Below are 17,319 nucleotides of genomic sequence, written 5' to 3'. Positions count from 1 at the left end.
TATTTCAAGGAGCCGAGGGATTAACACTTTAGATCATCTCTTTAACAAAATGCGTGTCTTTTTGATAAAATATCACATTGTTGATTGGGACCTATGTTTTACAAGTTTAATGATCTACTAGGAAATGTTTGTTGGTGTCCCATACATGCAGTGAAAAAATATATCTTTAAGATGTTATTCCTTTTAATGCCTATCATTGTGTATAGGCACAGAAGAGATAAAGTTGTTGATATGTAAATATTGGTGTGTGCCAGTGAAAGGGTTAATAATTCCTGCATTTCCATCATTTTCTCCTGATACGCTTTTCATGCCAGCATAATTAGAACAATCTCAACAAACTCTTCCTTGAAGAAGATTGTATTGTATTGGCTAAACTGTAGTTGACCGTTCTAATGCAGTTGACCGTTAACTGCTAACCCTGTCAAATCATGTTTTCCCTTTACTATCTTCATTTTAAGCTGGATTGTTACAGGCCTCCCTAAATCCTCCTTTCCTACCACACCACCACCCCCCATCCCACCTCACCTGTACCTTGCTGTCAGAATGCATTAAGAGTTTAACCAATGATCATTGTGTTGAACTAGGACAGTGCAGCACTGAAAAGTAGCAAGCTACAAAAAGGGAGAAAGATTGTAGCAAAATACATGAGGTTACCATGGCGATACAGTTTTATACTTTGGTTACAGTTCTGAGACGCCAAGTAGAAAGATGTGTTCTGTGGCAGTAAAAGGGTTTATGATCAAGACTTAGAATTCTGTTGAACAGAAATTATAACTCTTCAAAACATGTCTGCATAATTGAATTGCTGGTCCTTTTGCAATGTCCGGAAGGAAGATCCACTTTGTTTGGTATGGCAGTCTGCAGGTTAGATCAAATGCACGGCTGAAATGCTCAAGTTGCTTGCCTTTCTTATTCATAATTTGCAGCCTCGGCAATACTGAGGGAAGAGGAAATTGAGGTCAATACAGATAACAGGGCCTTTGAACATCAAATCATTTGATGGAATAAAGATCCTTTGAAGACTGTGTAAAGTTTGCTACTTAAAAGCCTTTTTTTGAATTTTTGATTTTTTTCTATTATTCCATGAAAAAATGTAATTACCAGTTAATAAGGAACATTTCATTTATCATTCAGTAGAGAGTAAATACTGTGTATAATGAAGATGTTGGAAAATCAAAGCCTGATTTAACTTTAACCACTGCAGCTAGTGAGAATGTAAAGCATTAAAGCCAAACATCTGGAAGGTGAGAGGTTACAGTCCAGCTGTCTACTCAAAATGGCGTCTGCCTTGAATATTGATGTGACTTTTCTTTCACTTCTTCTAGTTGACAAACAACTTGTCACTTGACTAGCTTCTGCATTCTAATTGGATGGTTTTTGTGTCCAGGAATTCTATTCAGTTAAATCTTTTTTGCTTTTCCTGTGCTCCCTTTCCTTATCTCGCTCTTTGCTTCCCTCATTCCATCCCACTAACTTCACCCTTGCTGTTTTCTGAAGCCCTCTTGTTGTGTAGTTACGTCTTCCCTCCCTCACCCCACCTTTGTGAGCCATGTGCATGATAAGCTTAACGGCGGCGCTTTCTCCTTTGATTAATCTGTTGTCTTTTCTCTCTAAACTCTTTGTAGCTGCATCAAAGTGCTCAACATGTGGTGAGTCCCTCTCTTTGATCAGGGAAAGAGGGAGTGGACCAGGCTAGAATGACAAACAAAAAGTGACAATCTATCCTCTTGGATGGCTGTTACGTGAACTCATGATTGACCTCTAGGTTTGACCACCACGCAAATCAAGTAGAAACTTGAATGAAAATTTGCAGTACAAGTGGTATTAGCAACAGAAGTCAAGTCTGTGCTTTGGACTTGAAGAAAATACTGAAAACTTAGGTCGTTCAGAGTCATGGCTTTTGTCACAATCAGTTTGCTTAGAATCAAATATACGTCTGCAAACAGCCTTGCAGATTTCCAGTTCAGTGTTTGATCGTTCAGTTGATCATTTGAGCAATTATGCAACTGTGTTTGACTTCTAGGACAGGTGTATGAAGCATGTTTAGTTGATTCTTGTAGCCACAAAGATGTCTTTTTGTGCTTTTCAATGGTGTAGCAATCAAATGTCACAGAGACTGTGCTGATTCTGTACAAGCTGATTATAGTTATTCCATCTGTGTCTGGTACCATTGATGTTCCTATGAAAAATACTTCCTCAGAGACAGCTCTCGATCAGCTGCAGAGACTCCTTGAATCAGGTTCTTGACAGTTGCCTCCAGCAATCTCAATGTTTGGGTCAATTTGAAAAAAAAAAGTTAAATATTTTCCAAGAAATGTGAAAACACCTGTCTTTGAGTACCAGATTAATGTGATATTTAACATAAATTAAGTTTAACAAACCACAAGATAATTAAGTAGAGATTTTACTTCCTTCCCATCTGCTTAGTTCTAAATTGCATGTTTTAAGTAAGGACAGAGTTTTGAGTTATAAAGAGAGGCTGGATAGCCTGGGACATTGTTCCCCTGGAGTGTAGGAGGCATGACCTTATAAAGAGGCATAGAGAAGGTGAATAGCCAAGGTCTTTTCCCCAGGGTAGGGAGTCTAAAACTAGAGGGCATAGGTTTAAGCTGAGAGGGGAAATATTTAAAAAAGGACCTGAGGGGCAACTTTTTCACACAGAGTGGTGCATGTATGGAATGAACGGCCAGGGCAAGTGGTAGAGGTGGGTGCAATTGTAACATTTAGAAGACATTTGGGCAGGTACCTGAATAGGAAAGGTTTAGAGGCTTATGAGACAAATGCAGGCAAATGAGATTAGTTTGGTTTAGGAAATCTGGTTCGCGTGGATGAGTTGGGTAGAAGGGTCTGTTTCTGTGCTGTATGATTCTATGACACAGTCCTGACAGCCTATTCTCCTGCAGAAGAAATTTAAAATTATGCTGTTGAATTCCAGGTCTACAAAGTTGTGCTTTTAGTTAAAATAGCCTTTAGTTATCGCTTGACTGAAAATATAAGTCAAAACTGTAGCAATGGTCAACATGCTTCAGTTAGTTTAGATTTACTGAATAGAGATGTAAGTGTATTGCAATTTGGCTCCACATGTGTTTGTAACGTCAACATTTACTACAGTGTCTAGATTAGAGTGGTGCTGGAAAAGCACAACAGATCAGGCAGCATCCGAGGAGCAGGAAAATCAACATTTCGGGCAAAAGCCCTTCCTGATGAAGGGCTTTTGCCCGAAATGTCGATTTTCCTGCTCCTCGGATGCTGCCTGACCTGTGCTTTTCCAGCACCACTCTAAGCTGGACTCTCATTTCCAGCATCTGCAGTCCTCACTTTTGCCTATTTTATTACAGTGGACGACTGCAATTCTCTTTCCAAATGCTCCGACAAATAATTGGGAATAAAGTTTCAAAACCCTAAGCAGAGAAGCTATTAAACAATCACCATTATTTTGCAATAAAATTGGGCTTGACTTTGGAATATATCAGTTTGATTAAATATCATTTTTAAAAAAATCGTTATATTCGACTGCTGCCATGTCTGGTTAAGGTTTCGTGCTTTGTTGCTTAATTCTGTTGCAATTTTTAGATCCCTCGTCTGACAATCATGAACTGAGTTAATGACCAGAATTTGTGAAGTAACTATCAGAAGCTGATACTTCACTCACTTCATTCTACCGGGATTGTGTGTGTAGATCCGCTTTAAGAGCGTGCAAAGTAGTATAATTGCATTTGCAGGCTTTTTGATCCATTTCCAGACTTGTGTAATGTGAGTAAGAGCAATGGTACTCGAGGAAGGGGAAGAGTACCACGTGGAACAACAAAAGTGTTTTAATTTTTTTTTAAAGCCCCTTAAAATCAGATGGCACTAAATGTTGAGAGTCCTGCTGTGCTCAGTGTTGTAGGACAGGGGACGGCCATAAATTCAATCCTGAGTTCCTGACTCCCGACATCATGCCAGGATGATATTTGCTGGATAGAAGGAAATAGGAGAAGAATAAAGTATATTTTGAATAAATGGTACTGCTTCTTGGAAGTCAGCCAGAGAGATTATTAACAATGGTCTGGGAGCAAGCCATCTATCCATTCACCAGCAGGCTGCAAGTTTAAGATGCGATATCATTTGAAAAGAATATTCTCATGCGGAGATGAAATTTCAAATCAACCGTGATTTGATTATGAAAAATAAATTATTAACTATGAACCAGTATTTACTTCCCTTCAAAGTTCATGTACTTTTTGGGTGATCTGCTCCTGTAATTAGTCTCCTGGGAAATACTTTGCAAAGTTTCTCCCTGCATGACACCCAACATGTGAATTGCATTAACTGCTTAAATATCTCCCCAAATCTACTTCTCTGGTTACTTTCCTTAGTATAACACCTCCATGGCTTCTCAGCTCAAGAACCATTGAGCATCTGGTTCTTTAAAGCTGTATCATTTCGAAGGGGGTAACTCAATAATTCTGCTCTTACCAACGCAACAGTAGCAAGCACTTTTGCAACAAAGCCTTTCTCCCTCCCCACAACATGTACTTATAAGCATCTATATTCATAGATATGACTTCAACTTTCACATATGTATTGAGGAGCAAAAGTAAGTAACTTCTGCTTCCCTATAATGCCTGTCGTTATTGATGTGCTCTTGTTCCTTCCACCCAAAAAATTCTGCATTCTCCATTCGTTTTGCCATTTAAAAACAAACGAAACGTTTCTCTCTTTAACTGTACCATAGATGAAGCAAACAGGACTGAGAATTTTAATTTGAATGCAGAATTATTCACATTGCTCCCTGAGCTCCCTCCATTATATCACTTACAGCTCAGAAACAAACTCTTTGGTCCACCTCATCCATGTTGACCAAGTTTCCCAAACTAAATTAGTCCCTGCGCTTGGCCAATATCCCTCTAAATCTTTCCTTTTCATGCACCTATCCAAGTGTCTTTTAAATGTGGTAACTGTACCTGCATCTCTCACTTCCTCTGGCAGTCCATTCCACACATGAACCATCCTCTATGAAAATGTTGCCCCTCAGGTCCTTTTTAAATCTTCCCCCTTCACCTTAAAAATATGCAGGGAATTGGTGTAGCTCAGCTGGCTGGATTGCTGGATTGCATGGGATCAATTCCCATCACTGGCTTGAGGTTACCGTGAAGGACTCTCTTTCTCAACCTCTTCCTCGCCTGAGGCCTGGTGGCCCTCAGGTTAAACCAGCACCAGTTGCTTCTCTCTCTAATGAGAGAGGAACCCTATGGTCTGGTAAGACTATGGTGACACAACAAAAATATGCCCCTTATCTTTGATCCACAATTTTCTTGACATGACTTCTGACTGTTATTTGTTCTTGGAATTTGCATGACTGGCAAAGCTGCATTTATTACCCATCCCTAACTTCCTAAAGAAGTTGATAATGAGCCATCTAGTGCTTGTTTTTATAATTGATTTACTTGCCAGACTACCTGAGAGATCTTGGAAGTATCAATCATACAGTGTGGGACTGGAGTCGCGCAAAGGCCAGACCCGGTAAAGGTGAAAGATTTCCTTCCTGGAAGGAATTAAAGAACAGGCTAGATTTTATGGCAATGCCTTTTATATCTACCTTCTTGTGGCTCACACTTAACAAATTAGATTTGGTTTTCTATCCTCCACAGTATGATTTTTTTTTTCACTCAGTTACTCGCACTTACTTTAGAAGTCCAAATAGGCAGTTCTCATTATGAAATGACTTTGGTGGCTTCACATAGTTACTTTCTGTTGGGTCATTCAAACAAATGTAGAAATGGTTTTTCTTAGTCACTGTAGAATCGTGGATTTCTGGAGGAAGATCCTTCAAAAGGAAATGGGATGACACTTGAGTGAAATAATTTGTGAGGCTATAAGGATAGAACAGGGGAATGAGATTGCTTCTGCAAAGTGCTAGCATGGACTGAGTGGGCTGAATGGCCTATTGTGTTGTTTTGACTCTCAAAAATGGCTTCCACCATGTTTGCTTTGCTGAAGGATATCCACTGTTGACACATTCCCATATTTTTCATGTGTTTTCGATATTCAGATTGTTGCATTTATCTAGCTTAATATCCGTCTGTGTGCTAACCTGCGCAGTTCTGTTGTCCAGATGCATAGATTTTCCATTCCCTCCCTGACCCCTCTCACTTGCAACAGACGCATATCACTTGTCAGCAGATTTCATTGAAGCTGCCATCTCCATATTGTGCATAAATAGTTAAAACCATATAGATCCAGCCTAATCTCCTGTGGATAAACACAAAGAGCTATAGATGCTGGAAATCTGAAACTAAAACAATGTGCGTTGGAGTAGACAGGTCTGGCAGCATCTAGAGAGTGAAAGCAGTTAATGTTTCAAAACCAGTGACCCTTCTTCAGTCCTGACTTGAAATGTTAACTCTTTTATATCGATATGCTGCCAGACCCTGCGGTGTTTCTGAGGCACACTTTTTTTTCTAATCCCCTGTGCAGTTTTACGAAATGATACCCTCCTGCCTGTCATTCTAACATTTTGCTGCTTTTCAATCCAGTTAGCCAGCTGATTGATTTCTTTTGTGTGTGAAATTTGCCCACATAGCTACTCCTGTGAAAATGTCAGGTTGAAATTAAATACCTTATACTGTGCTTGTCTTTCTGATTCTTGCCAGGCCTCAACTCTTAATCAACTATGAGGTAGTCTTAGTTAACACATACTCTGTGCTGCTTACCAACATTGCCTAAAATGAAATTGATTAAAACTGACCAAATGTTTTGTGTATTGTTTATGTATCTAACTGGGTATTTCCTCAGCTCAAGCACCCTAACAGAGGGACTGTAAGTCTGCCTCAGCTCATCTACTGAAGCACTCATCCAAAACCTTTTTTATTTCTCAATTTGGCTGTTGGTTCCCTCAGTTTTATGGATGGCTCATTTGCAATGCAGAGTGATTCCAACAGTATGGATTTCAGTTTTCACACTGGCTGAGATTACCACGAAGGACTGTCCTTCTTAACCTTTCCCCTTGCTTAAGGATTAGTGATCCTCAGGTTAAGCCACCATTGGTTGTGTCTCTGTAATGAGAAATCAGCTCTGTCATTCAGTAGGATGATTCTGACTTTTCACTTCTCAATTTGATATTTCAAATTAGTCCTGGCTGGACTTTCACCTTCAACTCTCTGTGCACTTCCTTGTCCTAAACTTTGCATTTATCCTAATTTGCACCATCCAGTGCTCACTAACCTGTGCCAGCCCCCTTTGAAACAGTACCTTGATTTTAAAATTCTCACCTTTGTTTTCAGATCCTCTGTTGTCTGAGCCCTTACCGTTTCTGTAACCTCCTCCAGCTGTACAACTCTCAAATGTCTCTACGTTTTGAATACTGACCTTTTGCAAATGCCTGGTTTTAATGGCAAATGGTGGGTGTGCCTTGAGTCATAAACTCTAAAATTCTCTATCTAAACCTCTCTACCCATTTTACCTATGTCTAACCAGGTTTTAGGTCCTTTGCCTTGATGTCCTCTTTATGTGACTTACTGTCAAATTGTTGTATTATGCTCTTAAGGATCCTGGGGCATTTTGCTGTGTTAAAGGTGTGATATAAATGCGATTTATCATTGATACTTATTATGTATAAAATATGATCCAATGTGGCTTGGAACAAATATTTTCTTCCTACATATATACTATACTGAGAATAGAATATGAATGCAAACTAGCAAAAAACATAAAAATGGGTTGTAAAAGTTTTTGTGGGTATGAACAAGGAAATGTTGGCCAAATGTGAGTTTAATACAAGTAGAGCTGGATGAATTTATATTTGGGAATGGGGAAATAGCAGAGAAGCTAAATACACTGTGTCTGTTATAATTCAACAAAATACGTGACAGAGATTCCATATCTCATGGCAATGCCATGACCAATCAAAGTCAACCTGCCTGGTTTAAAGATAAACAAAGTCTAATAATCAGATTTACTTATGAATTTAAGGACTTAGGAGCAGGAGTAGGCCGTCTGGCCCTTTTGTGCCTGCTCCACCACTCAATAAGATCATGGCTGATCTTTTCGTCGACTCAGATCCACTTACCCATGCTCTCGCCATATCCCTTAATTCCTGCATTGTTCAAAAAAAGATCTATCTTAGCTTTAAAAACGTTTACTGAAGTAGCATCGACTACTTCACTGGGCAAGGGATTCCATAGATTAACAACCCTGTGGGTTCCGTCCTGAATCTGTTCCCTCTAATCTTGAGGCGATATCCTCTTGTCCTAGTTTCACTTGCCAGTGGAAACATCCTCTCTACGTCTATCTTATCAATTCCCTTCATAATTTTATATGTTTCGATACGATCCCCCCTCATTCTTCTGAATTCCAATGAATATAATCCCAGTCTACTCTGTCTCTCCTCATAAGCCAACCCCCTCAACTCCGAAATCAACCCAGTGAACCTCCTGTGCACCCCCTCCAGTGACAGTACATCCTTTCTTAAGTAAGGCAACCAAAACTGCACACAATGCTCCAGGTGTGGCCTCACCAACAGTCTGTACAGCTGCAACATAACCTCCCTGCAGCTTTTAAACTCAATCCCTTTAGCAGTGAAGGACAAAATTCCATTTGCCTTCCTAACTACTTGTACTTGAAGACCAACTTTCTGTGATTCATGCACAAGGTCACCCAGGTGTTTCTGCATAGCAGCATGCTGCAACGTTTTACTATTCAAGTAATAATCCTTTTTACTGTTACTCCTACTAAAATAGATGACCTCACATTTATTAACATTGTATTCCATCTGCCAGATTTTTGCCCACTCACTCAAAGTATCTGTTCCTCTGCAAGCTTTGCCCTGCCACTCATCTTAGTGTCACCTGCAAACTTTGACACACTACACGTGGACCCCAACTCCAAATCATCTATATAAATTGTGAATAAATGTGGTCCCAACACTGATCCGAGAGACACCACTAGTCACTGATTGCCAGCCAGAATAGCACTCATTTAACCCCACTCTTTGCTTCCTGTTAGTCAACCTCTATCCATGCTCTTTACCCATAATGCCATGCATCCTTATGCAGCAGCCTCTTGTGTGACACCATATCAAAGGCCTTTTGGAAATTGAGGTACACCACATCCACTGGGTCCCCATTGTCCACCTTGGTCATAATGTCTTCATAGAATTCCAAAAGATTTGCTAAGTATGACCTGCCCTTCATGAACCTATGTTCAATTTCTCTCGAGATGCCTTGCTTGAGTCTATTATCAAGGAAGAAATAGCATCTTCCCCACTACAGAGGTTTAGCTAACTGGTCTGTAATTCCCCATCTTTTGTCGTCTACTCTTTTTAAACAGTACTGTTTTCCATTCTGCTAGGACTGCCTCAGAATTCAGTGAATTTTGGGAAATTACTGTCGGTGCACCTGCTATTTCTCCCATCATCTCTTTTAATACTATGGGATGCATTCCATCAGGGCCAGGAGACTTGTCTATCCTTAACTCCATTAGTTTGCCCAACACTACCTCTTCCATGATGATGATTGTTTCCAGGTCCTCACCTACCTTCACCTCTTTGTCAATTACTGGCATGTTATTAGTGTCCTCCACTGTGAAGACCGATACAAAATACCTGTTCAATGCCTCAGCCATTTCATCATATCCCATAACTAAATGCCCCTTCTCATCCTCGAAAGGACCGCCGTTTAGCCACTTGTCTGTTTTCTACATTTATAGAAACTTTTGCTATCTGGCTTTATATTCTGTGCTGATTTTTTTCTCATGTTCCATCTTCCTTTATAGCTCTTTTTGAGGCTTTCAGTTGACCTTTAAAGTTTTCCCAATCTTCTAGTTTCATGCTGTTTTGGGCAACTTTGTATGCCTTCTCTTTCAATTTGATAGGCTTCCTTATTTCCTTAGACACCCATGGCAGGTTACCCCTTTTCTTACAATCCTTCCTTTTCTCTGGAATATACTTTTGTTGAGCAACTTGAAAAATTACTTTGAAAGTCCTCCACTGCTCGTCAACTATCCCAACATAAAATCTTTGTTTCCAATCTACACTTAGCTAAGTCCTCATACTATTGTAGTCTCCCTTGTTTAAACACAGGACCCTCTCCACCTGTATTCTAAATTCAACCAAACTGTGATCGCTCCTTTCAAAAGGATTCCTAACCATGAGGTCATTAATTATTCCTGTGTCTTTGCACAGGACCAGATCTAGGATAGCTTGTTCTCTTGTTGATACCATTGCATACTGTTCCAGAAAACTATCATGAAAACACTCAGCAAACTCCTCCTCAAGGCTACCCTCACCAAGCTGGTTCGAACAATCAGCATGGAGATTAAAATCCCCCATGGTTTAATTCTCAACCACTCAATGGTTTCTTCTCATGCAGTATAAGTGGTGATTTCTCCTTGAATTGGTATTCTCGTGAAATGTCCTGGTGAATGCTAGACAATGAAGCTTCACAAAATGTCTTTCTTTTAGCCATTCTTAAGTTCTGTCATAACACTTATGACCAGAAGCTAAAAGCTTACTTTGTAACTGTCTTCTAGAATTAAAGATCCAAGGGACTAGAGAGAATGAGGAATTAAAGGAAATTAGTGGTAAAAGGTTGTATTGGAGAAATTAATGGCAGTTTTTTTTTGACAAGTTCCCAGGACTTTATATTCTACATTCCAGAGTATTCAAACAGGCAAATATGGAAATGGTAAATGCATTGCATTTTCTAAAATTCTATAGATTCTGTTACGTTTCTTGCAGATTAGAAGGTCACAAATATTACTCCACTACATGGGAAGGAAGAGGAAAAAATTGAGAACCATGGACGTGTTAGCCTTACGTTGGTAGTATCTGGCATTTCCCCAATTATTCTAAAAGAAGAGATAAATGGTGCAAAGATAATGTTGATCTGATTGGACATAAAGGGAGAAAGAGAGGACTGTAGGAGAGTTGATGTTTCGAGCATAAGTCCTTCATCATCGCATTCCTGATGAAGCGCTTATACGCAATACATCGACTCTCCTGCTCCTCAGATGCTGCCTGACCGGCTGTGCTTTTCCAGCACCACATTTTTTGAATCTGATTGGACGTAGTCAGCATGAATTTGTGAATATGAAATTGTTGGACAAATAAATGGCTCATTTTCACCTTGGCAGTCTGTGACCGATGGGGTGCTGCAGGATTTGTACCTGGGGCATTAGCTGTTCACAGTTTGCACCAATAATTTGGATATGTGGACCTAATGTTAATATTTCCAAATTTACAGATTACACAAATCTAGGTGGCAATGTGTGCTGCAGAGGTGCCAGATACAAATCAAGAGGATTTGGACAGACTTGGTCAGTAGGCAAGAACTTGGCAAATGGAATATAATGTGGAAAAATATGAGGTTATCCATTTTAGTAAGTGGAGCAGATATGCTATTTTTTTGAATGGTAAGAGATTAGAAAATTTGATGCTCAGAAGGACCTGGATGTCCTCCTCAATAAGCCACTGAATATAAACACGCTGGTGCAGCGAGGTATTAGGAAGGCTGATGGAAGGCTGTCTTTCATCATAAGAAGATTGGAGTCCAGAATTAGTGAAGTCTTGCTTCAAATATTTAGGAGTTTGGTTAGGCTGCACCTAGAGTATTGTGTACAATTATGGTCCCTTACGTTCAGAAAGGTTACCTTTGACGGAGAGCAACAAAGGTTCATCAGTCTTGTTTCTAAGTTGGTAGGGCTATCCTACGCAGAGAAATTGGGACAACTGGGCCTGTAATCTTTAGAATTTTGAAGAATGAGATGTGTCCCATTAACACCTGCAAGATCCTTGAAGGGATAGACAGAAGAGATGCAGGTCAGATGTTTTCCCTGATTAGAGAGTCTGGAACTGGTGACCACAATTTCAAAATAAAGGGAAAATACTTAACAAGGAGAGGAAGAGCAGAATTTTCTGGCTCTAATGGTGGTGAAGATTTGGAATCCTATACCTCAGAGAGCTGTGGAGGCTCTCATTCAGTAATTGACAGATTTCTAAATGCCAACAATGTAAAGGGATGTATGATAAGTGTACGGGAAAAAAAGGAGTTTGAAGTGGGCAATCAGCCATGATTGCATTGAATGGGGCAAGCTCAATGGGCGAATGGCCTACTACCATGCTCCCACAGTTTTCATTCATCCTTATAAAGGCCTCAGATAGAATCCTGTTAAATGCTTCTTGGCATTTAACCAAATTAAATAAATTGATTTACACTCTCCCAATTTAGTTAAATATTTGTAACAATATGGAAGCTAATTTTAAACAGCAGTAAATGCAGTCTCAAAAATGGGATTTCACTCTAGTGGGTTTATAAAAACAAACCTGCCAAAATCTATATTTTGTTTATATATAGGACATTTAAAACGTACAATGTTATTATTAGTATGCTTCACTTGTTGCTTATATCATCACTGATGTAAACTAATACCAAGATTACTTATTTTGAACTTGTCATTACTGATGACAAGGCTGTGCAGATTTTACTTCCCGAAGCAATATTAAATAGCGAGGAAAAGCCTGTTACTACTCTGATGCCATTTGTCTCCATTCTGACGGCTCGTGACTTTGTTGGTGGCTCTCCCTATATATCAGTCACATACTGAAATTTGGTTTGAGTCGTTTCTTTTAGTGAACTGCTGATTAGCACATTTCTCAAATGTAAACTGAAACCAGCCATCTAATTGTGAATGGTCGCAGAATGCTGGCCTGATGCACAGAACCCAGGGAAAGTAAGAAGGTGGAGATTCCCTAAAGGTTGCATGCACTTAGTAAAACCTACTCCACTGGTAATGAGATACTTTCCAGATGCTTCACCATCCCACTTGGGAGATAGGTCATATCATTAACATGCTCTGCAACTTCAGAGCTTTAGTATTTGTGAAAGGATCACATCACCAGTTGCAGGTCAGGGAAATACTGACTTCTGTAGTCCTCCCACATAGAACACTGGATTTCCCTGTTAGTTCGCCTGTTTCCATGTAACTGATTGGATCCAAGAATGAATAGTCAGCTTATATCTAGGTGTTAATAATTTTGCAGGTAACAGAGTGGTTGAAACAGCACTGTGGACACGCACTACAGTCTCCTGTACATGAACAGTGATTGTGTATGGAATAAAATGATATCACTGCAACAGGTGCAAACCGGATTTTTATATTAGTTTCCTTTCTACAAATAGTCTACCTTTGAGAGACTATGTTCAGCATGTTAATTATAACCTTAGGGACAAAAGTAGGCTATTCAATCTCTCCAGCCAGCTATGCTACTGGTTCGGTAAAATCTTGCCTTACCTGATTGTGGCCTTAACTCCATTTTCCTGAAAGGTTCTTGAATGCTGTCTGGTGAAGAGACTGTCAGAAATTAATGAGGAAAGAATTGAGGATATATCCTTTCAGCAACTACCCTGTCAAGATGCCTTGAGTCTTCTATCTTTCAATAAGATCACATTGTTCTGAACTCCAGTGGATATAAGCCTAGCCTTCTCATAAGACAAATACTTGACCCCAAAAATCAGCCTAGTGAACCTTCTCTGAACTTTCCCAACACAAGAAGCAACATCGGAAAATGCTAGAGAAATGTTTCTAAGAGAACAAACAAATAAATGAGCCTCAGATGTTAACACTTCATTAGCATTTAAATAATTGGAACAAAGTAGTTAGGAGAAAAACGTTTATCACTGAAGCTGTGTGCAAATTGCTTTAAAGAATAAATAATGACGATTGAGACAAAAGAGTAATAAGAACTCACTATCTGAATAGCTGAGGTTAGAAGTCACAAGACACCAGGTTATAGTCCAACAGGTTTGTTTGACATCACAGATCGGAGTGCTACTCCTTCATCAGATTAAGTGAAGAAAAGCACACAGACACAGAATGTTTCGGCAGAGAGATCAAAATATTGTACAGATGGTGTGAGTGGAGTGCTGAGAGGCTGAATAACAAGTCTCTGCAGGTGATCAAGAGTGTCAGACAGTGTGAGTAAAGTGTCAATAGCTGAAAAAGAAGTGAAGGGATGACCTATGATCTGATTAATTGAGACAGAGATAATTACAAAAAAAATTTAAAATAAAGTAGTGCTGGAGAAAACTAAATGGCTAGAATAAAATGATAGGAGAGTCGCATGGTGAGGGTCAAACCAAAATAACAAGTAATCCCAAACTGTACAAACTAATTAAGGAAGAGAGATCATAACGAGTTATCAAGGTGATGGTGTCAAGACAGGACAGTAAGGAATTTTTTACAAATGCAGAAGTGTGGTGGGGTTACATTTAGTGCAACCAGAAGACCTCTGCCCAAGGCTCAAAGTGAATATTCAAGTCAACAGGAGATGCATTAACACCAGATTCATCAGCCGTGCTCCCAAGAAAGTACAGAATGTCACCCAAGCACAATACAATGCCATCCATGCTCTTAAGACCAAATGCAACATGGTCATCAAACCAGCAAAGTAGGCGCTGTCATCGTACAGAATAGAACGGACTACTGCAAAGAAGCATACTGATAACTGAAAAACCAGGAACACGACAGACAATTACCTGCCAGTCTGACCAAAGAACACAGACTGATCAAGTCCTTCAGACTTGCCTACGCACTCTCATCCCACATACTTCTCGCGTCGGGGACTTTACTGCCTTCTGAAGATACACAAAGCCAACACACCTGGACACCCTATCGTATCAGGCAATGGGACCCTGTGTGAGAATCTCTGTCGAGGGCATCTTGTACAGGGGACCCCCAGCTTCTGTTGCAACACTACAGATTTCTTACAAAAACTCAGCACCCACGGACTACTCAAGCCCGGAGCATTCCTTGTTACAATGGATGTTTCAGCATTCACCAGCATTCCCCACAATGATGGCATCACTGCAACACACTTGGTACTCGATACCAACAACTGCCAATCTCCGGACACCATTCAACAACTCATCCACTTCATTCTCGACCACAACATCTTCACCTTTGACAACCAGCTCTTCATCCAGACACATGGAACAGCCATGGGGACCAGATCGGCATCCCAATATGCCAACATTTTCATGCACAAGTTCGAGTAAGACTACTTTGCTGCAACCACTGTTATACACCAGATACGTCAATGTTATTTTCTTCCTTTGGATTCATGGTGAGAAATCACTGAAACTACTAAACAGTGATATCAACAAGTTTCATCCCACTATCAGACGACACTTCAGAATCAGTTTCATTCTTGGACACATGCATCTCCACCAAGGACGGACACCTCAGTACTTCACTCTAACACAAACCCATGGATAACCTCACAATGCTGCACTTCTTTAGCTTCCACCTTAACCATATTAATGAAGCCATCCCCTATGCCCAAGCCCTGTGCATACACAGGATCTGCTCAGACAAGAAGAAATGCTATGGACACTTAAAGATAATGAAGGATGCCCCCATTTGAATGGGATATGATGCTGAACTCATCTATCGCCAGTTCTGATGTGACACAGTGAAAAGCTGCTACATCCTCCTTAGAAGACGGGCACAAGACACGACCGATAGAGTATCATTCGTGATCCAGTACTTCCCGGAGCAGAAAAACTATGCCATGTTCTTCACAGCCTTCGTATCATGGATAATGACGAAGATTCCGACAAGGTCATCCCCCACACCTCCACGTCTCACTTTCAAACTACTGCCAAACCTTAAACAGATCATTGTTAGCAGCAAACCACCCAGCTTTCAGGACAACAGTGACCAGAAGAGATGCTAGCTCAACAACATGGACACTACCACCACACATGGGAATACCACCCACCACCGGAGGCTGAGTGTACTTGACCACTGAGACGTTCCCTGGCTGGGAGGGAACATGCCGATCTGGTCCATTCATTCATTCTGGATTAGTGGTGCTGGAAGAGCACAGCAGTTCAGGCAGCATCCAAGGAGTTTCGAAATCGACGTTTCGGGCAAAAGCCCTTGTCATAGCTTCTGCATGGTCTCGCGAATATGCCATGCCTTAGGACATTCTTGCCTACAGGATATAGGATTGACAAGGTTGGCCGAGTCACATGAGTATCTGTCCTGTTTTGACACCATCACCTCGATAACTTATGATCTCTCTCCCTTAATTCGTTTGTGCATTTTGGATTACTTCTTACATTGGTAAGACCGTCGCCATGCGACGCATATCTATTACGCTATTTCTAGCCATTTGATTCATCTCCAGCACCACCTTATTTTAAATTTTTTTGTAATTATCTCTCTGCCTCAATTAATTGGACCATAGGTCATCCTTTTACTCGTTATTCTGACCCTTCAGAGATCTCTTATTCAGCCTTGCGACACGCCACTCACACCATTTGTACAATACTTTGATATCTCTGCCTATAAATTCTGTCTCTGTGTGCTTTTCTTCTCTTCACCGATGAAGAAGCAACACTCTGAAAGCTTGTGATTTCAAGTAAAACCGGTTGGACTATAACTTGGCGTTGTCTGACTTCTAATCTTGTCTATCCTAGTCCAACACCAGTACCTCCACATCACATATAGCTGAGGTTGTGAAAAGTAATTGAATGTGAGATTGAGACTAAAACATAATGGCTCTCGTGATAGGGAGGTGTGAGGCAGCGTGATGTAAATAAGGATTTTGTTCGGATAACCCAGCAGAGTGTCCTTAGTGTGAAACAATGGAAGAAATGGGCTGTCTTATGTGGTACTAGGCACTGATAGAAAGTAACTTCACAGGATTTAGGACCAGCAGCAACTGCAGGCAATTAGGTGCTGATAGCTGGATAGTAACAGGTCAGAGAAATTTATTCAATAAAATTTTGCAGCATGAATTTGTAACTTATGTACTATAGCCATCACATTTTGGCACAATCCTAAGCATTCATCGGAAGTCTGAATTGTATTCAGGAATACTTAGTTATATGAGGACCACTTTGTTTAATTCCAGTACCTCTGAGGAATTGCATTGTGCTGCGTTCAGTTTGCCTCAGAGATGAAATTTCTTTGTGTGGGGTAGATTGGGTGTAAGACAGAATGTACCTTGGGTGTTACAACGTTATGACTAAAGCAAAGATAGCAACTGCTCTGAAATGTTTGACTGTAGAAGAAATGATGGGAAGGATTAGTCGATAATGAATGGATCACTGCAACAAACACAGAAGGGCAGACTTATATATCATATACATAGGTCAACTTGGTATGGAAAACACTATATTTCAGGAGTCCAGGGGTTTCATCAGAACCTTCACATTTAACTGGCTGAAAACTCCCTTCAAAGATCAGATTACTTGATAAACAAAGATAAAGTAATTATTCTCTGTGAATTGTGTATAAGCAATGGAGAAATAGACTCAGGGCTATCTGATTATC

At 40.2% G+C, this 17,319-nt stretch overlaps 1 protein-coding gene across 8 annotated transcripts in view; it reads left to right on the top strand.

The window, feature by feature from the left end:
* The window catches only part of LOC122542603 (casein kinase I-like), a 229,237-nt gene that overhangs the window by 197,673 nt on the left and 14,245 nt on the right, over nt 1–17,319 (top strand). For 6 of the 8 annotated variants that reach the window (XM_043680562.2, XM_043680554.2, XM_043680555.2 and 3 more), the window contains one exon: nt 1,626–1,649. The exons of the other annotated variants lie outside the window; for them this stretch is intronic. In XM_043680562.2, coding sequence (XP_043536497.1) covers nt 1,626–1,649 — 24 coding nt within the window. The remainder of the gene's footprint in view (nt 1–1,625; nt 1,650–17,319) is intronic. 8 annotated transcript variants of the gene reach the window in all.

Source organism: Chiloscyllium plagiosum, unplaced genomic scaffold (assembly GCF_037043375.1).
Source record: "Chiloscyllium plagiosum isolate Xiang-an unplaced genomic scaffold, Cpla_swu_hap1 HiC_scaffold_42, whole genome shotgun sequence".
Lineage (NCBI taxonomy): Eukaryota > Metazoa > Chordata > Chondrichthyes > Orectolobiformes > Hemiscylliidae > Chiloscyllium > Chiloscyllium plagiosum.
The sequence above is the reverse complement of the archived record's forward strand: the minus strand, read 5'-3'. Positions and strand labels throughout refer to the sequence as shown.